Source organism: Gymnoscopelus microlampas, assembly GCF_963454915.1.
Source record: "Gymnoscopelus microlampas genome assembly, chromosome: 21".
Taxonomy (NCBI): Eukaryota; Metazoa; Chordata; class Actinopteri; order Myctophiformes; family Myctophidae; genus Gymnoscopelus; species Gymnoscopelus microlampas.
The window spans coordinates 5,987,212-6,014,465 of record NC_139958.1 but is presented as its reverse complement, the minus strand read 5'-3'; the positions used below and the strand labels follow the sequence as shown (position 1 = coordinate 6,014,465).

Below are 27,254 nucleotides of genomic sequence, written 5' to 3'. Positions count from 1 at the left end.
TACTAGTTACTTTGTAGATTTTGATTACAAAATATATATTACCAACTTCAGCCCTATATACATTTCGGCCATTTGAAAATAGCCGATCTACAAGCTCACAATGCATTGCGATGCGACGCATGCCCATCCTGAGCATGGCCAGATATGAGCATTTGTGTTCCCTTATATTTTCATTATTTGGCAGTATGCCTGCTTCTTTGTTTGCATTTTTGTTATCATTATGTTTTTATAAATAAATAAATTATAAAAACACTCTCTCGTTTCCCCTTATTTGTTGTGGCTATTCTGTATTAACTGTTCTCTGTTGCAGTGCTGATTGGAAGTTGGAGTTGGAGGTAGGAAGGGGAAGGGGAGACACCTGGCCACTGTCTCCCACCTGCCCTTCCACTGCTCTTTCACTTCTTCCACCTGGGCCATACCCGAGCATGGCCACACAGAGAGCATTTGTGTTTCCCTTATGTTTGCATTATTTGGCAGTATGCCTGCTTCATTGTTTGCATTGTTGTTATATTATGTTTTTGTAAATAAAATCACTTTTTTTGTTTGTTAAACTCTCTCTCGTTTTCCCCTTTATTTGTAGTGGCCTAGAGCCAGGCCATAACACAGTATTGATACTTTTACTCAAGTAATAAATGGGAGTACTTTTTCCACCACTGGGTTCTATAGAACTGTGTGGCTGCAGCCGATGAGGTCACACTGATCAGTTCACGTCAACATTCAGTGGAAACATAGAAACTCTCACCGTAGAGACAGAACATGGCAGGAAACACTCTGGGAGAATGTCAACATGCAACACACACCACAACCAGATACTAAGTAACTAACCACTAACCACAACACCAACTGTAATACAAACACAACACACTTGTTGACATAACACTTTTACTTCTGTCCATTTAGGACAGAGATTTTAACCACTTTTGACCTGGCAACATTCAAATACTTATATACTGATACTGATAATCATTATTTTAAACTGAAAATAATCTACAAGCTCGCAACGCGTCAGGTTGTAGGCTAGATCAGCTATTTTCATGCAACACTGTCCTACATCACACATAAGTATAAAATAGGGCTTAAGGGTAATTGCCTCTTATAATGGAAAAGCAGTGCTTTCTCTGCGAAAGAAAAAGAAGAAAAAAAGAAGAATGGGCGATAGTGAATGTGGGGCGTTGTGCAATCAAAAGATATGGACTTCAGTATACCTCCATGCAATATACCCACTAAATATTAATAGAGTGAAATTAATGTAGCTACAGACAAGGATGGAAAAAGAGGGTTAAAATGAAAATGTCAGGATTATAACAGACTGTTCCTTTCATATATGTGATGATGATATCAGCTTCCTGTCAGAAGCTGATAGAATGTGGTGTGGTGAGTGGCTGGGCGTTCTATAGATATGTCTATGAAGAAGCTCCACCTTCCACCATGAAACAGAGTGATCTCCTTCATTCACAACTTTATCAACACTGGAAACAACCACAAGTCTTCTCTCTATGGCCAGCATCATGAAACCAGCTGTCATCACTTTTACCATCTACCTGCTAGCTCTCCATGAATTAGGTAAGATAAATCAACGTATGAATTAAGTTCTTGGCCAGAAAAGCTGCTTTTCTTGACAGTCCAGTCCATACGCAGCTGGCAGGTGCTGGTGCATTGGTACAGAGTCATTTTGATTATGCTGCCATCTGCGTTGCCCAACTATCTGAACCAGAGTGCTTCTCAAACCATCTTTAAAGGGGCTTAAAAAGCCAAAAAAAACAACAACAGGTAGTTCCAGTGGGTATTTACAGTCTTATGCAGATGGAGATGTTTAGGTGTGTACCTCTACAGTATGTGCAATGCATACATGTATACATGCAGGTGTGTGTGTGTGTATGTATGTATGTATGTATGTATGTATGTATGTATGTATGTATGTATGTATGTATGTATGTATGTATGTGTGTGTGTGTGTGTGTGTGTGTGTGTGTGTGTGTGTGTGTGTGTGTGTGTGTGTGTGTGTGTGTGTGTGTGTGTGTGTGTGTGTGTGTATATATTTTTATATATATATATATATATATATATATATATATATATATATATATATATATATATATGTGTGTGTTTGTTTTTTTAATCATATGTGTGCTGCAGTTTTTTTTATTTTCTTTGGCTTTTATGCCTTTATTGATAGGATATGGATAGGATAGGAAATTGGAAGAGAGATGGGGGGTGACATGCAGCATGCTACGCCAGCGGTCCAGGCACCGCCACTCAATTTACTGCTGTGTGTAACACATGGCCGGAAATGTCCAATCATTAGTTGTATCAGTTATCAGGCTTGCGGGTGTCATCTCCTCATATGTATTTCATATTAGGCTATCAGAAATGAATAAAAAATAACAAAAAAAAAGAAATGAATAATTTAATAATTTAAATAAAAATAATAATTTAATAATCTATCAAATAAAGTTCAAGTTGTGGCATCTGTGCAATCTAGTTTATTCACCATGCCCATGGAAACAACAATGAACACAGGTCTGGTTTCAACGAACACAGGTCTGGTTTCCGAATTAACTTTTGTGATTACTACATTACTACATAACCCATCATTGGTCAGAGTCAGACAAGCCTAATATTTGATTATTTGTGAGGATATTACTGCATTTTCTTTCCATCTAATTTGGTGGTGGATATGTGTGTTTGATACAGTTATAGCACTTTGATTTTGTTCAAATGTAAAGTGTGCTATGTTTAAAATGTATTACTATTATTATTATGAGGCTGGCCGAGTAGTTTTAATGGCTGTGAAGAACAAGCTTCAGGCAGCTCTGTGTAGGATTGTGCATTCAGTCTCATGCCATAGTCGTATGCATATTTTTATAGAGTATTTGTAATTTGTATCAGAATACTTTTTGATGTATTTTCATACATCTCTGCCAACTCATATTGATGAATGGTCTCTGATTATTGTGTGCAATGTTGCTCCTGGTGTCACATGCAGAGTAACATTTGGTTGTGTGTGGCTACAGTATATCAGTTGTCTATATATAGCACCCTGAATTAATAGTCACTCCCCCTCAGCAATCAAGAGACCCTGGACAAATGCCCAACCTCGCCGTGGGGGCCCCTCGAAGCCCCGTCCTCCAACAGGTGAGTCATTAGGATACAACATCAGTGACAACACACAGAAATGTGTGTTGAGAGGAATTAGTTGGCATAACGACTATACTAAATTGGGAAGAAAAAGGGAGTAAAAAGCAAAAACAAAAAGTAAAATAATATGTATTTGTAGTACATAATACGTATTTGTATTTCAAATACATTTCTCAGACAGTATTTTATATTCGTATTGTGATTTTTATCAAAAAACCTTTTGATGTATTATTGCCCATCTCTGCCAACTCATATTTATGAGTAGTCTCTGATTAAATGGTGCATTTATATAGCGCTTTTATCTAAAGCACTTTACATAGATTGTGCATTACATTCACCCATTCACACACACCTTCATACACCGATGGCGGAGGAAACCATGCAAGGCACCAACCTGCTCATCGGGAGCAATTAGAGGTTCAACGTCTTGCTCAAGGACACTCTCTCTCTGGGGGAGCCCGGGATCAAACTGGGAACCTCACGGTCCCCATCCGGCCACTCTACCCCTGAGCCACTCTTGCCTGTTCTGTAAAAATAACTCATGTGTTGTTCCTGGTAGCAGATGGAATTTACATCTGGCGTCACGTAGACTGATACATTTGGTAACACTGTACCGTGGTTGTGTGTTTGGTTGGTTACATTATATCGGTTGTCTCTTTATAGCACCCTGAATTAATAGTAAAACTCCCTCTCAGATTTCGGAAGACGTCCTGGTCCTCCCATTGGGATCTCATGGGAAATAAAAACAGGTGAGTCAGTAGGATACAACAGAAGTGACAACACACAGACATGTGTGTGGGGAGGAATTAATTGGCAATACAAAATGACTAAATTGGGGAGAAAAAGGGGTAAAAAGAAAGCAAAAAAGTACAATAATATGTATTTAGACTTCATACGTATTTGTATCTCAAATACATTTCTCAGACCAGTATTTTATATTTGTATTCTGATAAATATTTTGACAGAGTATTTGTAATTTGTATCAAAATACTTTTTGATGTATTTTCATACATATCTGGCAACTCATATTCATGAATGGTCTCTGATTATTGAGATCTGTAAAAATAACTCATGTGTGCAAATGTTGTTCCTGGTAGCAGATGGAATTTATACGTTTTGATGTCACATGCAGAGTTACATTTGGTTGTGCGTGGCTACAGTATATTGGTTGTCTATATATAGCACCCTGAATTAATTGTAAAACTCCCTCTCAGATTTCAGGAGACGCGATCAACCCAGTGGGAGCTACTCTCCACCAGGTAAGTCAGTAGGATACAACATCAGTGACAACACACAGAAATGTGTGTGGGGAAGAATTAATTGGCTATAAAAATTGACTAAATTGTGGAGAAAAAGGGGTAAAAGCAAAAAGAAAGCAAAAAAGTACAATAATACGTATTTATACGCCATACGTATTTGTATCTCAAATACATTTCTCAGACAAGTATTTTTGTATTTGTATTGTGATAAAAAATGTACTGAGTAATTAGTATCAAAATGTTCGCTAATTTTTCTTCGCCAAGAAAAATGACATTTATTTCAGCATTCTCTGATTACATCATCAGAGCATTGTCTTGATTATGACATTTCCGGTTGCAGTAATACTATCACAAATACCAATACTGTTATTATTCATAAATCAAGAATATCTGTAGAAAATGACATCAGAGCTGCAGATTTTAACTTTTCTCATTTGCATTGTTTCTCCAAAGCTGATGATACATCTGGAGATGGAGTTGCAGGTTCAGGTGGAGTAAGAGTTGGAGTTTCAGTGTTTGGTTCACATCTGCATGTACGTTACAACTGCAGATTTTAACTTTTGACCTGATTTTTATTGTGTTTCTCAGAAGATTATTATTGGATCATACTCTGTGCTGGAATCACATTTGGAGTTCCGATGCTGCAAATTTTGATTTGTTACGTTTGCTGTAGGTGAGTTAATGTCTGTCTGCGCGTGTGTGTGTGTGTGTGTGTGTGTGTGTGTGTGTGTGTGTGTGTGTGTGTGTGTGTGTGTGTGTGTGTGTGTGTGTGTGTGTGTGTGTGTGTGTGTGTCTGCACATGTGGTATTTTCCACAGTTCTGCGCATATTGCACACTATGCATTAGTCAAAAAATAGACCACATAGTTTATCAATCTTGATTAAATTCACGCCTACAAGATTAAATTAACAATTATTATCAATATTAGCTACTTTCCACACAGCAGCTATTTCTGTCAGATTTCTGTCAATCTCTCAAGTGCGAGTGATGAATGTGCGACACACACCCGTTACGTGCATCTGCCGCATCGCCACATGCGTCAAGCGTTGAGCACATTTCTTTGGACATTAACCCATTAAAACCGGGAAAGCATCCGTGTCATTTTATACTTTGGCTATTCAAAAATAGCAGATATACATGAGCTTGTCAATCTGCTATTTTTGAATATATGCAAATATATATACACATATATTTTTGTCTAGCGAACATTTTTAACTTAAATCTTTGCTTCTGGGGGTCCCTGGAACCAAATATTTTTGATTTCCGCAGCCAAATACATATAATTTTGGGGGTCCTTGACATGAAAAGGTTTGAGAACCTATGTTGCTATATATTATAGCAACACACGTTTTCCATAAAACTATTCGAATTTAGAAGACGTTTGTAGAATCGGGGTTGAATGATAATATGGTACGTCTTTTGATTTGACAGGAAGAAAAAGAAAAATTCTCCCACCTCAGAGTGTGAGTCTGAGGTCCACTACACCACGGTCCAGCACCCCCCTTCCTACACTCCTCAACCTCCTCCAGAGCAGATCATGCCGCAGCCCCCTCCCTACACTCCTCAACCTCCTCCAGAACAGATCATGCCACAACCCCCTCCCTACACTCCTCATCCTCCTCCAGAACAGATCATGCTTTACTCCACGTTTAACGTCACGTCCCATGAGCCTCGTCTGGACCACCCTGGATAGGTACTGTGTCTAGAGGTCACATGGTCTTTGATTTACACTTGAATCCATCACCCCAGAAACCCACTAGGAACTTGAGTTCACCATAAAAACCTGTGTCTTACAGTGTGTGTCAGTTCTCACGCAGTGTGAGAAAAGAGAAGAGAACATTACAATCTTCTGACTCAACCGTGATACAACCTCTCTTCTCTTCTCTTCTCTTCTGAGAAGAGAAGAGAAGAGTCTTCGCTTCTCCTCTCCATAGATACAGAAACGTAGATACCTCATTGGCCACTGCAGGAGTGGAAGCTGAGCCTTCTAATGCATTTATGTCAATAGACCATATTCACTCGGCGGCCATTTTGCTATTAAGTTAATGAAATGCCACCCCGTTTTTTCAATGAAAAATGCCAAAATGGCCGGTGTCTGTGTGAATATCATCAATTCAAGCAGGCGGCCTCTCCACTATTAAATCATTGCAACTCCCTGAATTTTCAAGCGGTTTGTAACAAATGCCAGACATGAAGTTACAGTATGGATCCAGTATAGGCCTGTACTGGTTACATATAAAATGCATATTTTCATACCAGAATACTTGGATCTATACTACTATACTACTATACTACTCTATACTACTACTACTGATTGACCTTCTAATGTGTGAGGGGGCTGTATTCCTTTTTTAATGTATGTTTTTATGTTCATTTAAAACATTAAAAAAGCAATTGAAAAAACACGGCCCCTCATGCATTAGAAGGATAATATAAGTCACCAGTAGCAGGGACGTATGTTTTCAATGAGTCTAGCATGATTAAAATGGAGTTTGAAGCTACAATGCATAACATTTACTTTTCATTTAGGATTATACCTGCCCCATTTAGTCTCCCGTCCTGCCGTCCACCCAGAACAGTTTGAACCTTCCTTTGATACTCCTGGCCTTGCTTCCTCCCCTTCCACTTTGTCTATTGGAACCTACAACACACACTCTAAGTTATAAAATACATCTCTTTAATTTATAGTGATGACAATTTAATGACAACACGGCAGCTCAACCTTGCACTGAAATGAGTGTAATTTAAAATGTTGTGCTTTACAGAAGTAGGTTTCCTGAGCATTTAATTAAAAACTGCAAATGTCTCCCTGTGTGATTTCCAGCGCACTGAGCAGTGTTTCCAGGTGTTATGTAAATAAATATGTAATGATAGAAGAACAGATCATAGCCTCATGCTGTCTCAGCCTGAGGCTTTACTTTTACTTAGTAAAAGTAAGGTATTACATTTTTTCAAAATGTCCTTAAAGTACTAAAAGTAAAAGTACTCATTATTCACACGGTCCCATTTCACAAGTTTTCAAATCTGTAAAATGTATAAAAATCCTTTGAAAATAGCAGATGTCGTGTCAAGTGCTATATTTTATGAACAGTGTGCAAGTCAAAATAGATGGAACTGTGAAATGTAATCTACAAAAAGTTAAGCTGAATAATCATGTGTTGTTGACTCAGAGCCAGCCTGGCTGGCAGCAGCTAACCAAGGACACTCTGCATAGCTGTGTCATTTACATGCCTTTGTCTCATCCTCCTGATCACACTTTGAGCAGGATATAGGAAGCAGATAGAGAGACAGTAGGCAACCATTTGCCAATGTTCAAAGAGACAATGTTTGATCTTCGACTGATCAAAGGGGTGATCTCGTCACCTACAGGGTGACCCCACACCCCACCCGGTTGTTTGTCATGTGAACATACAGTTTAAAAGGTGGACTAAGATGTAGCTCAGAACTGGTACAGTCTCACACGACGTGAGGCTGCTTGGCGGTGGACAGGGGCTCTGCCCCTGGCTGCTTCTGCTATGCTGTTGTACTTGATGCTGAATGAATAAACCGAATCATGATAGAACCTGGGAACCTGATGTCTCTTCTCCTCTACTACTTTATAACAACCAACCAGCCTGCTAACCGCAGTTAATGCCTCATTTGACACGACACAGATCTACAAGTTCACAATGTTTCGCAAAGCGACGCGTTGCGAGCTTGTAGATCTGATATTTTCAAATTGCCAAAGTATATATATACTGTATGTACTGTAAGTGGATTTGTAATAATAATCTAAATCTACAAAGTAACTAGTAACTAAAGTTATCAAATAATTGTAGTGGAGTAAAAGTACAATATTTGTCTCTGAGATGTAGTGGAGTAGAAGTAAAAGTATTGAACATTTAAAATACTCCAGTAAAGTAAAAGTACCGTAACATTTTACTTAAGTACAGTACTTGAGTATACGTAATTTGTTACTTTCCACCACTGCTCTCATATGGCATCGTATTAAACTTGATACATTCAAGTACTCTAAATCCCTGTTCATCCAAACCAGATTCTTTGATTTCAAGTCCATTTACTGGTCCGCCCGGTTTGACAGACAGGTCTGATTCTCCATGCATGTGCATGTGTTGCAGATGCAGTTTGTGCACGTCCTTATCTCACTCCATCTCTTGGCTGCATTAGTAAAAGGCTGGTTCAGCTTCACACTCCCTCTGGGTTCTATCAGTGGTGTAAAGCAACTAAGTACATGTACTCAAGTACTGTACTGCAGCACAATTTTGAGGTATCTTTACTTTATTGGAGTATTTCCAATTTTTAGTACTTTTACTTCTACTCTACTACATCTCAGAGGCAAATATTGTACTTTTACTCCACTACAATTATTTGAAAACTTAAGTTACTAGTTACTTTGTAGATTTTGATTATTACAAAATATATATTACCAACTTCAGCCCTATATACATTTCGGCCATTTGAAAATAGCCGATCTACAAGCTCACAATGCATTGCGATGCGACGCATGCCCATCCTGAGCATGGTCACATATGAGCATTTGTGTTTCCCTTATGTTTGCATTATTTGGCACTATGACTGCTTCTTTGTTTGCATTTTTGTTATCATTATTATGTTTTTATAAATAAATAAAATCGTTTCCCCTTATTTGTTGTGGCCTAGAGCCAGGCCATAACATGGGGGCTCGTCCAAAAATTGGAAATAACAAATTGTGGGCACATCTGAAGTTCGGAGATAACAAATTATTGTATAAGATGGAGGCCCGTTTGTGTCAGAAATATGGATTAAAGTCTTTGGTTAACAAGCGTTTGTTCCAGGCTTGCGTCGTCCCTTGGTGTCAGAAGGGGGTGTCCCCTTGCGTGATGGACGTGATGGACATGATGGACATCATGGCGAGAAACGTGAAGTGAGAAGCGTGACGTGTGAGGGGAGGGCATGGGTTTGTGTTAAGTTCCTTCCCTTGGTGGCAACAGGTGGGAGTGACGTGGGCAGTTGACATTCTCCAGGTGTTGACGTCATATCTGGGGATTCCATTCTTTGGTGCTTGTTTGGGGAAAACTAAGAGGGAGTTGAGTGATTTTAATTCTGGTCATGGTAATGTGAGTATTTGTTTTTTATATCATTGAAAGTCATGTGTGAGCTAACCCTGGAGGCATAGCGTGTTTCCCCTTGGGACTCGTGAGCATCAGAACGTAGTGTGGCGTGGAAGTGGTTCGGAGCATGTCCCAAGTTTTTAGGGGGTTGCCAGCTTGCTGGTCGCCTTTTCCACGCTAGTGGGTTTTGGTGCATAAGTACCTGACCGCAGAAGACCCTGAAGACTAGGGTTCAGTTATCTAGATTTGGATAGGCAGTTAGAGGGGATGCTCAATTTAATGGCTTGGCATTGTCATGCTCAGTTTTGTTTTCGGTTTATTCATTTCTATATTCAGTGTTGTTGGTCATGGCAGAGGTACTTTGTCAGGTGATAAGCCTTATGCCTGGTGGTGTATCACAGACACAGAATGCACCATTGAATGATGCTCACCCTGTGTGAGTTAGTAACACACTCAGGAAAGAGCAACAGTGAATAGTCTCCATGTTTTCTGTTTTGGCAGTGTCTTCATCACTCTCTTAAATGCTTCCAGGTACCAGTTGCTGAGTGGGGTGTAAGGCTGCAGCATGATGGAGATATGTGATGTTTAATTGTTCATGTGGCATTGGGTTGTGGGCCAGGGTTCCCTTTGGGACCCTGTTTTGAAGGAGGGAGGGGGGGGGGGGGGGGGTGACGGCCCCCTGGGGGCCTTTGCCAGGTATATTCTGTATTAACTGTTTTCTGTTGCAGTGCTGATTGGAAGGTGGAGTTGGAGGTAGGAAGGGGAGACACCTGGCAGCGGTGGCCTAGTGGTTAGAGGGGCGGCCTTGTTACCGGAAGGTCCCTAGTTCGATTCCCCAATTCATCACATCAATCATGAATCACCGCTGAATAGCCCTTGAGCAAGGCTTCCATGCAGGGTCCGGCTGGAAACAAGCTTCGTGCTTAGTCCGACACCCTGGGTAAACAACAAACTTTGCTTTGCTTTACCTGCAGGCCACTGTCTCCCACCTGCCCTTCCACTGCTCTTTCACTTCTTCCACCTGGGCCATACCCGAGCATGGCCACACAGAGAGCATTTGTGTTTCCCTTGCATTATTTGGCAGTATGCCTGCTTCATTGTTTGCATTTTTGTTCATCATTATTATGTTTTTATAAACAAAATCTTTTTTTTTTTGTTAAAACTCTTTCTCGTTTCCCCTTTATTTGTAGTGGCCTAGAGCCAGGCCATAACACAGTATTGACACTTTTACTCAAGTAAAAAATGGGAGTACTTTTTCCACCACTGGGTTCTATAGAACTGTGTGGCTGCAGCCGATGAGGTCACACTGATCAGTTCACCTCATTCAGTGGAAACAGAAACCAGTAAGACTCTCACCGTAGAGGCAGAACATGGCAGGAAACACCTGCACACAAGATACAACACCACCTGTAATACAAACACAACACACTTGTTGACATAACACTTTTACTTCTGCCATTTAGGACAGAGATTTTAACCACTTTCAACCTGGCAGCATTCAAATATTTTATAAATATATATGATAATTATTATTTTAACTGTGAAAATAATCTACAAGCTCACAACGCATCAGGTTGTAGACTAGATCAGCTATTTTCATTCAACACCATCATACATCATACATAAGTATAAAACAGGGCTTAAGGGTATATTCATGATAAGTGCCTCTTATAATGGAAAAGTAATGCTTTTTCTACAGAGAGAAAATAAGAAAAAAAGAAGAATGGGCGATAGGGAATGTTGTGCAATCGACAGAAATGGACTTCAGTATAAATCCATGCAATGTACCTACTGTACTAAACATTGATAGAGTTTTAAACTAGTACGGCAGATGTGAAATTAATGAAGCTACAGACAAGGATGGAAAAAGAGGGTTAAAATGAAAATGTCAGCTTCTTGTCAGAATGTCAGTTATAAATCTATAAAGTTACAGAGAAACCACATCCTGATAAAGGAAGAGATAATCATGCAACATTTATATTTAAACCTGTTATCTTAAAGAGCTTCAAACTGTATTCTGAATGCGTCACATCGCAGTGTGTTGTGAGCTTGTTGATCACAGCGCTTTTTTCCCCACTATAAAAAAAAATTGATAATGTTTTGAACTTTTTGGAAAAACGTAAAATGACATGCCCAAGAAGACACTTAAAATAAGGACGCCAAATTGAAAGTGCTTAAAGCTGCACTATGTAACTTTCCTCTTCTACCTGAGATTTGAACCATTGACATTTTTTTTTACCATTGAGCTAATATAATTGAATCTTGACCTTCAGGCCCGAATTTGTGTTAAAGCGCCGTTTTAAAGCAATTTACCCTCCTTCCATCAATGTATTAAATCAATGTCAACATTACTTTCAAAGCAACATTATATAATGTTTTTCTTGTCAAGATAAAACACATTTATTGTAATGATATTGCATTGTATTCAGTGGTGTGGCTCTACTCCTGTAATACTGTACTACAGAGTAATCACAGATCACAGACAGATCACAAACCCCCCCTGAAATAGAGACTAAAAATACATAGTTATTTCAAGAACAAGATTGTTCCAATATGAAAGATTCTGACCAGAAAATCTAAGTTCTCCCAAAAGAGCAAATATAGAGGATGTTTTTTTATTTGGACTGCAGCCAGTGTTGGTGAGTGGCTGGGTGGGGTCTATAGACATGTCTATGAAGAAGCTCCACCTTCCACCATGAAAAGGAGTGATTTCCTCCATTTACAACTTTATCAACACTGGAAACAACTAGAAGAAGCATCTCTTTATGGCCAGCATCATGAAACCAGCTGTCATCACCTTCATCATCTACCTGCTAGCTCTCCATGAATTAGGTAAGATAAATCAACATATTAAGTTCATGGCCAGAAAAGCAGTTTTTCTTGACAGTCCAGTCCATACGCAGCTGGCTGGTGCATTAGTACAGTCATTTTGTTCATGCTGCCATCTGCTTGTATACTGGTCTCTCTCAAAAGCTCAAACATAAGTTTCAAACGGCACAAAACAAATTGATCAGGGTCATATGTAAGGTCTGCCGAGGCTTTTAACATTTGAAAAGCGCACATGAATGCACCACATCGCCATGTTTAGCTTCATATAGTTTGTAATGCCCTCCTTTCACTCCTGGTTTCAGTAAGTAAAATAAAAGTATGTGAGGGTGTTTGCCAGACTGTTTGCCAGTAAACTGTAATGCTGCTGCTATGTAGTTGTTGTTTTTTTATGTTGTGACTGTTTGACTCGAACCCGAGACCCGCTGTCAGGCTACTTTGGAGCCTGTAGCGGTCCAGGCACCGCCACTCAATTTACTGCCGTGTGTAACACATGGCCGGAAATGTCCAATTATAGTTGTATCAGTTATCAGGCTTGCGGGTGTCATCTCCACATATGTATTTCATATTAGCCTATCAAAAATAAATAATTTTATAATTTAGATAATAATAATAATGATCAAATAATCTACTAAATAAAGTTCAAGTTGTGGCATCTGTGCAATCTAGTTTATTCACCATGCCCATGGAAACAACAATGAACACAGCCATAAGGTCTGGTTTCCGAATTAACTTTTGTGATAACTACATTACTACTGTACATAAGCCATCAATGGTCAGAGCCAGACAAGCCTAATAATTGATTATTTGTGAGGATATTACTGCATTTTCTTTCCATCTAATTTGGTGGTGGGTATGTAATTGTTATGTGTTATGTTTTAAATGTATTATTATTATTATTATTATTATTATTATTATTAGGCTGGCAGAGTAGTTTTGCTGGCTGTGAAGTACAGGCGTAGAGGCAGCTCTGTGTAGGATTGTGCATTCAGTCTCATGCTATAGTTCTTATGTTGCTTTGGACGATAACAAAGCTCACTCTGGCCTGCGCTCTCACACAGTGGTAAACATTTTGGCTGAAAAACACTGCTTTTTTCTTTGCCCCATACTTAATATTATTATTATATCATTTATATTATTTTGCCATCCTGTCAAAAGGTTCTAGGCTTTGAAATACAGATAAACCCTCTCATAGCAATATTCGGGGTCTCAAGTCTCCCCCTCCAGGCTAATTCCACTCAATTAGACATAATAGCCTTTACATCTCTCTTGGCAAGACGGTGTATTTTACTGCAATGGAAATCTTCCAAGGCCACATCCATCTCTACAGTACGTGGCTAAAGGACGTCATGTCCTTTCTCAAGCTGGAAAAGATTCGTTTTTCTGGGGCACCCCTGTTAAATTTCTCCATAAGTGGAACCCTTTTATTAACTATTTAGCTCCTTACAAACATTACCTTCTGACTGAATCCCCCCCCTCTTCCCCGTCCCCCTCCCCTCCCCCTCATACCGTGTCCTTTTTCATTTCTACAATTTCATTTCTCTTCATTCATTATCTCCTTGTATTTCTTCTTTTACTATTATAATGTTTGCCTTTAATTGTTACCCTTACTCATTTTTGTTCTGTTTTATTGTGCTTAACATTGTAAGTTATAAACCCTCATACCATGCAAATGTTTTATTTTATCACAATTATACCATTATATGTACATAGAGATAAAGGGGAAAAAAGCAACAAAAAAAAGGGAACACAAATGTACGCATGTACTTCTGTAATCTCTCAAGAACAGATTCCGACCTGCGGTGGAATCTGTCGGAGCGGTTCGTCCTAACCAGTGCTCATTGGATACAAGTGGGCGTGCCTTCAGATCAGGAAGTGGGCCGCGCTTTACCCAATCAAATGTAGTGGGCGGGATTCACGTGTCCATCCACCATGATCCACCCTCCCCCCCTCGAAACTAGCCGAAACTAATTTAACAATAGCGTCCTCGGAGCGGACAAAACCACGGAAAGATATTCACATTTTAAATTACTCTTTCATCATAGAAACAAGTGGGCTTATAATCAAAACCATCCATGTTCTCTGGGAGAAGTGGTGTTAGTGTTCCGTGTAGAAATATTGTTAGTGGGAATGAAAACATGGTCGCACCAACCGGAAGTGATGCGCTATAGGCAGACATGAAACCGGTGTTTCCCTGCGCACTAGGCTTCCATTTGCCTCCGGCCAGACCCCACAGACAATGATCACAAACAGCAGAGGTCGCTGTTTTTCATTTTCTGTGGGGTCTGGCTAGCGAGACTAGTACTTCTGTAACCATGCACTTACAATTTTCCCTAATAAAATTATTTAACAAAAAAAAGAAAATAAATGCTGACATAGGCAATTCATTTCATATTTGGCAATCAATCTAATAATTGACTAATCATTGCATCAGTTTTTATTTAAGTGTCTTTTCAAAATACAAAATACATATTTGTATCTCAAATACATTTCTCAGACTGGTATTTTGTATTTGTATTGTGATAAATATTTTTTACAGAATATGTGTCATTTGTATCAGCATACTTTTTTATATATTTTCATACATGTCTGCCAACTCATATTCATGAATGGTCTCTGATTAATGAGTTCTGTAAAAATGTGTGCAAATGTTGTTTTATATTTTTTGGTGTCACGCGCAGAGTTACATTTGGTTGTCCTTGGTTACAGTATATCTGTTGTCTATATATAGCACCCCAAATTAATAGTAAAACTGTCTCTCAGCAATCAAGAGACCCTGGACGAATGCCCAACGCCCTCGTCTCGGTAGTGGCTCCTCTGGAACAGGTGAGTCAGTAGGATACAACAGCAGTGAAAGCACAAATGTGTGTGGGCAGGAATTAATTGGCATAACGACTACATTGGGGAGAAAAGGGGTTAAAAAGCAACAAAAGAAATCTACAAATAACATAATATGTATTTGTATCTCAAATACATTTATCAAACCAGTATTTTGTATTTTCATTGTGATTAATATTTTGACAGAGCATTTGTAATTTGTATCCAAAAAAAAATCTACGTATTTTCGCCAATTCATATTCATGAATGGTCTCTGATTATTGAGTTCTGTAAAAATAACTCATGTGTGTAAATGTTAATTGTTCCTGGCAGCAGATGGAATAATACTTTTTGGTGTCACATGCAGAGTTTTATTTGGTTGTGCGTGGCTAGAGTGTATCGGTTCAATTAATAATAAATCTCCCCCTCAGGTTCCGTGAGATACAGTCCTCCCAGTCGGGGCTCCTCTGGAACAGGTGAGTCAGTAGGATACAACAGCAGTGAAAGCACAAATGTGTGTGGGCAGGAATTAATTGGCATAACGACTACATTGGGGAGAAAAGGGGTTAAAAAGCAACAAAAGAAATCTACAAATAACATAATATGTATTTGTATCTCAAATACATTTATCAAACCAGTATTTTGTATTTTCATTGTGATTAATATTTTGACAGAGCATTTGTAATTTGTATCCAAAAAAAAATCTACGTATTTTCGCCAATTCATATTCATGAATGGTCTCTGATTATTGAGTTCTGTAAAAATAACTCATGTGTGTAAATGTTAATTGTTCCTGGCAGCAGATGGAATAATACTTTTTGGTGTCACATGCAGAGTTTTATTTGGTTGTGCGTGGCTAGAGTGTATCGGTTCAATTAATAATAAATCTCCCCCTCAGGTTCCGTGAGATACAGTCCTCCCAGTCGGGGCTCCTCACCAAAAGGTGAGTCAGTAGGATACAACAGCAGTGACAACACACAGACATGTGTGTGGGGAAGAATTAATTGGCAATACGACTACATTTGGAAGAAATTGGGATAAAAAGCTAAACCAAAAGGTAAAATATGTATTTTTACGTAATATGTATTTGTATCTCAAATACATTTCTCAGACCAGTATTTGTAATTTGTATCAAAATACCTTTTGATGTATTTTGACACATGTCTGGCAACTCATATTCATGAATGGTTTCTGATTATTGAGTAAAAATAACTCATGTGTGCAAATGTTGTTCCTGTTGGCAGATGGCATTTACATACATTTTGGTGTCACGTGCAGAGTTACATTTGTTTGTGTGTGGCTACAGTATATCAGTTGTCTATATATAGCACCCTGAATTAATAGGAATACTGCCTCTCAGATTTCGGGAGACACGTCCCACGACATCCCAGTCCGGGCTCCTATGGCTATGGACCAGGTGAGTCAGTAGGATACAACATGATAACACACAGAAATGTGTGTGGGGTGGGCATTGGCATAACGACTAAATTGGGGAGAAAAAGGGGTACAAAGGAAAAACAAAAAGTAAAATAATATGTATTTTAGCGTAATACGTATTTGTATCTCAAATATATTTCTCAGACCAGTATTTTGTATTTGTATTGTGATAAATATTTTGACAAAGTATTTATGATTTGTATCAAAATACTTTTTGATACATCTTCATACATCTCTGGCAACTCATATTCATGAATGGTCTCTAATTATTGAGTTATGTTGTTCCTGGTAGCAGATGGAATTTATACTTTTTGGTGTCACGTGCAGAGTTATAATTGGTTGTGTGTGGCTACAGTATATTAGTTGTCTATATATATAGCACCCTGAATTAATAGGAATACTGCCTCTCAGATTTCGGGAGACACGTCCCACGACATCCCAGTCCGGGCTCCTATGGCTATGGACCAGGTGAGTCAGTAGGATACAACATGATAACACACAGAAATGTGTGTGGGGAGGAATTCATTGGCATAACGACTAAATTGGGGAGAAAAAGGGGTACAAAGGAAAAACAAAAAGTAAAATAATATGTATTTTAGCGTAATACGTATTTGTATCTCAAATATATTTCTCAGACCAGTATTTTGTATTTGTATTGTGATAAATATTTTGACAAAGTATTTATGATTTGTATCAAAATACTTTTTGATACATCTTCATACATCTCTGGCAACTCATATTCATGAATGGTCTCTAATTATTGAGTTATGTCGTTCCTGGTAGCAGATGGAATTTGTACTTTTTGGTGTCACGTGCAGAGTTATAATTGGTTGTGTGTGGCTACAGTATATTAGTTGTCTATATATATAGCACCCTGAATTAATAGTAAAACTCCCCCTAAGGTTTCCAGATACCCAGGTTTCCAGATAACAGTCGGGACTTCTCTCGACCAGGTGAGTCAGTAGGATAGTGAAAACACACACAGAATTTAATTTCTTCCTCGGCCTAATAGAAATGTGCGTGTGAAATTTTAACGGAAATCGCAAGCTGTGTTCATGATTTGAGGAATTTTGTTAAAAACGGACCAATCCTGCAAACTTTGGAAGCCAATCTTAGGCAATCAGGATGGAATATGGGAAATCGGATAAATCCGTGTTGATCACATGACTATAGAGATACTGTGTACCGATTTGATGTTTGGACAAAATCTGTAGGAGTAGTATCAATAAATGCGTTTAGCACAAATCGGCCTCCTGGTGGCGCTATAACAGGCCAATCTGAAATATTTGGGCCAGAGGTTCTGAATTGGCATCCAGGTAGTGTGTTTGCACAGTTTTGCAGCGGCCGGGCCAACGGTGCCAGAGATTAGCTGCTAACTGACGGACAGGACACACGGGCACATGGACGGACGGACGGCCTGGCCTGACCGAGACAAAAAAAGTAAAATAATATGTATTTGTACGTAATATGTATTTGTATCTCAAATACATTTCTCAGACAAGTATTTACGGGGCCAGAGCTCTGCTCTGGAACCGTATTGTTATTGGCAGTATTCTGTCACTTCTGCCACTTTTCGCAGTTCTGGCTGAACCGTGCTGTCGCTTTTTACGAAACTCGGCCATATGGTAGATGGTCATGAAAAACGATCAAAAAATAATTCTCACAATCTTTCGTCCAAAGGTGGCGCTATAGCACTCAATTGAAAATGCCAACTTTGAACAGGTACAACTCATGCCCTGTTAGACCTACAGCCATGAAACTTGGATACACATATGCGTCTCCTCATGCTGAACAACTTTCACACTCTGACTTTTGACCTCTGACCTTTAGATCTCCCACCATTTTGAATTATATGAAAAACAGTCATTGGCTCCTAACTTCTGCATTTTTTCACTTCCAAAAATCCGTTGGAAATTTTTGTAGGCAGTGGTCCAAAGTTCAAGTGCTAAACGTTTCGTGCAGATTGCTCAAAAATCCCAGGAGGAGATAGATTTTAACTATTACAGTTTTATGAAAATTATTCATCTGTGCCTAAAACATACATGCAGACTCACATTTCTTTGAAACTTTGCAGAAATGTACAGGGTCATTCCAAATATCACTGAAACCAATCTTACTCCAATTGGCCAAAAGGGGGCGCTATAGCAATTTTTTGAAAAGGCAGACTTTAAACAGGCATAAGTCATGCCTCGTTTGGCCGAAAGTCGTGAAACTTGCTTACACATGTGCCTTGACTCATGAGGAACACACGTATCGATTTGACCATTAAGCTCCGCCCTTAGATTTTCCGCAATTTTGAGCAGTTTGAAAAATACTTGTTTTTGCCAGTTCTGGCTTAACCGTGCATACGCTTTTTACGAAACTCGACCATATGGTAGATGCTCATGAAAAACTACCAAGAAATAATTCTCACACTCATTCGTCAAAGGGTGGCGCTATAGCACTCAATTGAAAGTGCCAACTTTGAACAGGTACAACTCATGCCCTGTTTGACCTACAACCATGAAACTTCGATACACACATGCGTCTCTTCATGCCCGACAACTTTCGTGGTCTGACTTTTGACCTCTGACCTTTAGATCGCCCACCATTTTGAATTATATGAAAAACAGTCATTGGCTCCTAACTTCTGCATTTTTTCACTTATGGAAAATCCGTTGGAAATTTTTGTAGGCAGTGGTCCAAAGTTCAAGTGTTAAACGTTTCGTGCAGATTGCTCAAAAATCCCAGGAGGAGATAGATTTTAACTATTACAGTTTTATGAAAATTATTCATCTGTGCCTAAAACATACATGCAGACTCACATTTCTTTGAAACTTTGCAGAAATGTACAGGGTCATTCCAAATATCACTGAAACCAATCTCACTCCAATTGGCCAAAAGGGGGCGCTATAGCAATTTTTTGAAAAGGCAGACTTTAAACAGGCATAAGTCATGCCTCGTTTGGCCGAAAGTCGTGAAACTTGCTTACACATGTGCCTTGACTCATGAGGAACACACGTATCAGTTTGACCATTAAGCTCCGCCCTTAGATTTTCCGCAATTTTGAGCAGTTTGAAAAACACTTAAACCCAGGATTTTCAGCTATTTGCGTGAAACTGTATCATCTGTGTGATCTCCTTTTTCACAGTTACTTGTCTGTTGGGCCAATGGCGTCTCCCTTAAATGAATGCCTCACAATCTCAAGGTCGCCAGTTCAAGCCTCACTTGATGCAGACTTAATTTAAGTTGAATTGCAAACAACATGACTGTATCAATGAATACATGTGCAAATGGTAAAGATAACCTGAAATGCTTATTTGAGAGTACGTTTTTTCAACGTATGACATACTTCATTCTGAAAATAGCTGATCTACAATCTCACAACTTTTCATGGTTTGTGAGCTTGTAGATCGGCTACTTTCACTAGTTTTGGTTCTGAGGAGATGTACAATTTCTTCATTGGTAAATGGTTTGTGAACGAGTGATCTTGGTGTTAGTGAAACAGGGGCTTGGTTCATGAAAGAAGGCAAGAGTTTATGATCTTCAACAGACAATATCAGCCTGGACAAAGCTATAGCACTATAGGTAGTGTTGCAGCCTATTAGTCTGAAGGTTGAGAGTTCGAATCCTGTTAATGGCAGTAGGTTGAGATGTCCAATCAAACCATTATGTTTCCATCTCTCTCTCTCATCAATCTATTGTTTCCATGTCACTCTCTCTCTCTTCAATCTATTCCGTTTCCATGTCTCTCTCTCTCTCTATTCACTGGCCCCGTATTATCGCTGCTTGCAGCTATATTTTGTATTTGTAATTGTATCAAAATACTTTTTTATGTATTATCATACATCTCTGCCAACTCATATTCATGAATAGTCTCTGATTATTGAGTTCTGTAAAAAATAACTCATGGGTGCAAATGTTGTTCCTGGTAGCAGATGGAATTTATATACTTTTTGGTGTCACGTGCAGTTACATTTGGTTGTGTGTGGATACAGTAGCCTATATCTAGCCGCATTTGGAACCTCTCCCTCCGCTGTATAACTCCGAGATGGGGTCCCACAGCGTTGGGTGCCAGCAGGTAACCACACCGGTGAAAATAGGCCACATGCATGATTCTTACCTTTTTCTGCACATCGTATCGAAAGAGTAAAGGTCATGTTTAACATTTTAGCGTCCAAGAAAATTTTACAGACGGAAAAACAACATCAACAACATTGAATCACTTTTTTAGTCAGCCTGTACGTGGCATGTTTGTACAATGCAATCTTACAGGAGCAGGACAGCGCATTCGGACAGGGGTTGTCAAATTTTTTTTTTGCCAATCTCTGCCAAGTCATATTCATGAATGGTTTCTAATTATTGAGTTCTGTAAAAAATAACTCATGTGTGCAAATGTTGTTCCCGGTAGCAGCTGGAATTTACTTGCTGGTGTCACATGCAGAGTTACATTTAGTTGTGCGTGGCTACAGTATATCGGTTGTCTCTATATAGCACCCTAAATAAATAGTAAAACTCCCCCTCATATTTAAAGAGATGCGGGATGGAAATCTATTTTCTACTCAGTCACTGCAAAAGATAATAATCAGAAGAATCCTATGAACATTGACATTTTTCCTCTCCATAATATTCATAATATATTGACCTACAGTACTTGCTCCGTTTCAGCTCAACCCAGCTGATTGATGCCCACAAGGGGCGCAGAGCAGTGAGGGGTGAGGTGTCTTGCTCAAGGACACTTTGACCAGTCATATTGGACTGAACATCATCAATCATTCTCATGATCAACATTTTTTTAGAGTTAAAATATTTTTTGAAATGTATTTCAGCATTCTCTGATTACATCATCATCACCATTACATAGTCATTGTCTTGACTATGTAATGCCCGGCTTCAGTAATCCTATCACGACAAATACCAATACTATTATTATTCCTAAATCAAGAATAACTGTGAAAAATGACATCAGAACTGCAGATTTTAACTTCTCTCAATTGTATTGTTTCTCCAAAGCTGATGTATCATCTGGAGATGGAGTTGCACAGAATCCAGGTGGAGTAGGAGTTGAAGTTTCAGTGTTTGTGCTGATTTTGGTTTACATCTGCCTCTGCGTTACAACTGCACATTTTAACTTTTAACCTCAAGTTTTTGTGTTTCTCTGCATGGTGCTTATTCGAAAGGAGTTGGAAAGTATCTAGGCATAACCTTCGCGGTTGGTTTTTGCTTGACTTGCTGCATTTACTGCACCTGCTGCAGGTGAGTTAAATGGTGTGTGTGCGTGCGTGTGTGCTCGCGTGCGTGCGGGCGTGTGGGCTTTTGCTGTCAGATTTCTGTCAATCTCGCATATTATTTGGACATTAAAGGATGTCAATAATAAGGTAAGTCTTTTGATTTGACAGGAAGGAAAAGGAAAATTCTTCCACCTCTGGTGGCAAGGCTGAGGTCCACTACGCCACGGTCTAGCACCTCCCTCTCTACGCTCCTCATCCTCCTCCAGAACAGAGCATGGCCATTACAATTTCAAAATGACAATGACAATAACCTTTTATGATTACATTTTGGACAGTTTGAACAGTATTTGTTGAGAACCTATTTTATAATAAACACATATAATACATGTATTGTGTTCATAGGAGATTTTAGCAAAGGCAAAGTATACATGACTAGAACATGCTTAGACATTCGACAATTAAGGTCTAATATTTCTACAATTGCTACAAAACTTATATATCCAATCATTTTTGGACATAAACAACAAGTTGAAGGATACAATTAAGTCTAATAATGATGTAATGTGCATGTTCTCATAATGTATAGTTTACATTACTTAAGACCATTTTCCAAATACTCTACCCCTAAACATTTTGGACAAAATAACCAATTTTACATCAAGGTGCCCAGATGTCCCTAGTGCCCACCTATCTGTATCCTCTGTATATAGCAGGTGGGCTGGGCTCATAGATCAACACATTGTCAAGAGACAGCACTATACATCTATTGTCACCAGTATGGCTAATACATCCTCCTATAATGAACACTGAATAAAAACGGTACTCCATCTGCAAAGTAGCCTATTTAAGCCAATACAACAATTCAACTATAGCAGACAGTTGCAAAGTAAGCAAAACAAACACTGTATTAAATGTAACTAATAATGTAACATTCCATGTAAGTGTCTCAGCTTGCTTACATGTTATATATCCTTCACACACGTCAGGGTGACAGATAGACAGTCCTTATTATTGTAGTTTAATTTTCAGAGGGAAAAACTATGCTTGTTAAGGCTCGAGCAGAGAGAGAGAGAGAGAGAGAGAGAGAGAGAGAGAGAGAGAGAGAGAGAGAGAGAGAGAGAGATCGATCCAGCCATGGTGGTCACTATTAACGCCTTGTTATAAGTAGGCCTACCTGGCAGGCTGTCGTTTCATTTACAATTTACAATGCCTAATGCCACTTGTATGCAAATGACAAATCCGTATGAGAACTCAACAGCTAGATGAATCAATTGGAAAAAAATAAAAATAAAAATGTCATTAAGATTTATTTTTAATCAATAGATCAGAACTGGGCTGGCCAATCAGGGCGGGGGGCAAGTGAATACTTTATCTAGAAGTTTGCAGACAAAAAGCACATGGAAGTACAGTTCAAATGCAAGGTCAACTAAATACGATTAGAAAAAGAAAGCCACATGGCTTGTTTAAATTGGGGTCCTCCGTACTCAATTCATAGAGTAAACAATACTGTCATGACTCATTGACCACTGAGCCAAAGATGAACTGTAATCTATTCCACTGTAAAGCAAAGCCATGTAAAACCTTGTCAGGTATAGATGTGTTCACAGGAAGCACATTTTGAGGCTGAGGGGTTTTCAGTTTCATCCCACTCTCTCATTGTTGTTATTTATTTTCCTTATTCTGTCTCAGTTACATCCAATGACACAAGACAAGAAACTAAACACACAGACTATGTGATGTTGAATTTAATTCCTGGATTATATTCTGCTGCCATCTAGCGTTCAAGAGGCAGAACTTCATCAAATATATCCAACATAATGTCTACCATCAATATTTCTGCTTGAATATGTGAGAAATGACTTGTGTAAGCATTATATATTCATATTTGAATGACCAAATCTAGAATATGTTTGTAAGTATGTTGTATTTCTAAACAGAGTGTAATTTGTGGGGAGACAAAGAAGTTGGGTTGGGTCATTTATTGCCCACCAGAGATGAAATTAAAGAGCCAAAAGCTGGAGCAGAGAGGGAAATCCTCCCAGCGAATCACATGCTGTTTCTGGGATGAGATCACAATATGTTCAATGGCTCCCCTTTGATTTTTTTTAACTAAATAAATGTTTTATTATAAATTGACATTTATAGTATTGATATATAGTAGCCTATGTACAGTTTATTGCTTTGCTATGCTAACAATTGGTTATGGAAACTTGGGAAAGGAATCAAATCATGTAATAATTCAATAAACTTAAGGAAAATGTTAAGAACATTTTATTTCGCACAACCTTTTTACAATCACAGTTCTTTGGTTTCCCCCCATTTTAATTTCCCTTCTGCTTAGAAAATAGCATGCATATGGTTAAGGTTGTTGATTTTTATGCTATTTTAACTATTGCTGGGGACCCCCTGGAACCCCCTTAAGGACCCCTAGGGGTCCCCGGACCCCACTTTGAGATGCACTGCAGTATGCTACATTGTACATATTTGGGGATTGTGTTGTTGCTAGTCTCGGAATCCAGACTCAACAGAAAATGAAAAACAGCGACCTCTCTGTTTGAATCTGTTCTTGAGAGATTATGTTGTTGCTAACATCTGTTTGAAACCATGTCCGGTGAGATTTTCTATCCGTACGATAAAATGTCCTTGCAAGTCAAGACTGTATATTATGTCTACATTCATATTGTCAATATTCAGTCTGTCTGTGCTGCGTTCTTACTATTTTGTGTTGATCAATTTATTTCACATTAAATAAATGGTGACTTATAATTCATGCAGATGAAGACTATATATATCTCCTTAGCACTTCACTCTCCCTGGCCTGAACCACGTGCTTCCTGTCACCTTCTGCTCCATTGATGCTGGTGAACAAGATATGACGACCTTACAGACATACCTTTGGTCATTTGTTCTTAAGTTTTTGTAACATATTGCTTGTTGTTCTTGACCAGAATATTAAGAATGTAGATTTAGAGAGCATGTTATTTAAACAGTTGCTATAGGTTAATAATAATAATATTATCTCAAATTTATATAGTGCTTTTCTTAGAACCCAAAGACACTTTACATGGGGGGCATGAGAAAGCAACAGATACAAACATCTTTATTAGGGGTTCATTAACCAGCTCAGTGGCCTTGAGACAGGAGGTAGGGGTTTGATTCCTCGGCTGGGTCATACCAAAGACAGTGGCGTCAGTTCAGCAAAAGCTAAGGTATGGCAAGGTTAGGGTTGCCAACTCTCAGAGATAAAAAATAAGGGACACCTATCCTGGGCACACCAAATTTCTTTTAACCCCCAAAACCCCCCAAAACTATGCATTATACCTATAACACAATACAAACACAATAGCCTTACACCTGCATTAGGCTATTATTCATGATTTTTTGGTCGTTGTTGAAAAATAACCCCCGACAGGATGATTCACAGAGGTGTGTTTATCCTGAAGGGGGTTATTTTTAAACAACGACCAGCGAGCTAACAATTATCCCTTTTATTACATACTTAATAAATAAATTAATAAATTGAGCCAAAAGTAACAACAAAACGGAAGTATTTCCTTGCTTATGGTAATGAAAGTTTCCATAAGGTAACCGGAAGACTCGACCCAAAACACGCTCGCCCCCCTTTTTTGCGCGGACCAGCGGTTCTTGTATTCTTGTACTGAGGATAAGGTTGGAAATAAGTTTAGGGTTAGGCATAGTTTTGCTGAGGTAGGTTTAGGAATAAGTTTAGGTTTTGGCACCGTTTTACTGAGGTTACGTTTAGGAATAAGCTTACCCCCCAAAAGACCCCCCAAAATAATCATATTTGAACTCGGGACCCCCCAAAATAATCATATCTGAACGGGCCCCGGCTAACCCTTTGAATCAGAGGTAGGTATCTAAAACAGTGGAATATTGTGAAAAATAGTATAGATAATTGCAGCTCAAATTAAAGTCACTGTGGTCATGGGTTGAGTAAAAAAAGATATTTTGTCAGATTAAAGAAAAGTTTACATAAAAGAAGTGTAAATATGTTTGACCAGGAGTCTGTTTGTTTTAATATTGACAACCACAGATATACTGTGACTATTCACAAATAGCAGATCTACAAGCTCACAACACGTCACATCTGAGTATGAGGAGAGCTCTTGTGTGCACAAAATATCAGAGCTCACAGATCACACAGTAGTGTGGAGAGGGAAGGTGTAGAGCTGAGCGACATCTAGTGGCTGAATGTTGTCTATACTTTTACTTGTTTTTTTTATGCATATTTGCCATACCTTAGTACATGTTGATGATTTGTGTTTTTGGTAAATCCCCCCCAGAGAGAAATACACTGGTCAGAGGCCAAAACCTCTAGCTTCAACTTTAAAGAAAATAGTAAACTCACACAGAGGCTGATTGAAGTGACCAAGATCACATGCATGTATACGTATACTGTACCCTGTCACAACTCACTACCTAGTATACGTATACTGTACCCTGTCACAACTCACTACCTAGTATACGTATACTGTACCCTGTCACAACTCACTACCTAGTATACGTATACTGTGCCCTGTCACAACTCACTACCTAGTATACGTGTACTGTAACCTGTCACAACTCACTACCTAGTATACGTATACTGTGCCCTGTCACAACTCACTACCTAGTATACGTATACTATACCCTGTCACAACTCACTACCTAGTATACTGTGCCCTGTCACAACTCACTACCTAGTATACGTATACTATACCCTGTCACAACTCACTACCTAGTAAGGCTGAACGATTAATCGTTTTCAAACCGAAATCGCGATTTGAAACCACGCGATTAGCTAATCGCAAAGGCCGCGATTTTTTATTTTTTTATTTTATCATAATAAATAATTGTAATATTAATATTAATCCCAGAGCACCCGCGGGACTTGTCTCCTTCTATCCAGAGTGGCTGCCTCTCTCTACAGGGAGCGAGAGGGCAGCCCCCCCCCCCCCGCCCCCCCCCCCTCTCTCTCTCTCGCTCTGTCCCTCTCATAGTTAGGTTAAAGTTTGTCGAGCGGCCGCGTTGCGCAACTTAAGTCCCCGATGCCGCGCGTAGCGGTAAAACATTATTTTCGGTTCGACACAAGTAGTGTAGTAGTAGTGTTGCTCATATCTATGTTTGTTTCTGTAAGTGTAACTTATATTTTTCCCATCATTATTAAACTATTACTGTCGGATGCTGTGATCCAATGTAAACAACAATACGATGCAAAGCACTTCCTGGTCAGTGTTGCCAGGGTTTGAGAGAGAAATAAGCAACCCTGTCTATGAAAACAAGCCCAAAACAAAAGAAGCGACTATGAACTGTATCTTTGTCACTTATGTACAGTGGTGGAAAAAGTACTCAAATGTTGTACTTAAATAAAAGTATCAATACTGCAATGTAGAAGTACTCTCTTACAAGTAAAAATCCCAAATTCAAAATTGACTTGAATAAAAGTAGGCCTACAAAAGTATTGGTTAGTATTTTAT

General features: G+C 38.9%; 2 protein-coding genes across 2 annotated transcripts in view; both read left to right on the top strand.

Annotated features, from left to right (window-relative positions):
- LOC311038176 (uncharacterized protein) overlaps positions 1 to 6,471 on the top strand; it is a 59,713-nt gene extending 53,242 nt beyond the window's left edge. The window contains exon 12 of the mRNA XM_084047555.1: positions 5,829 to 6,471. Within this exon, the coding sequence (XP_083903681.1) occupies positions 5,829 to 6,090 (262 nt within the window). The 3' untranslated portion in view covers positions 6,091 to 6,471. The remainder of the gene's footprint in view (positions 1 to 5,828) is intronic.
- The window catches only part of LOC311037371 (uncharacterized protein), a gene marked incomplete at its 3' end in the record, with an annotated part of 208,389 nt that overhangs the window by 99,215 nt on the left and 81,920 nt on the right, over positions 1 to 27,254 (top strand). The window lies entirely within an intron of this gene.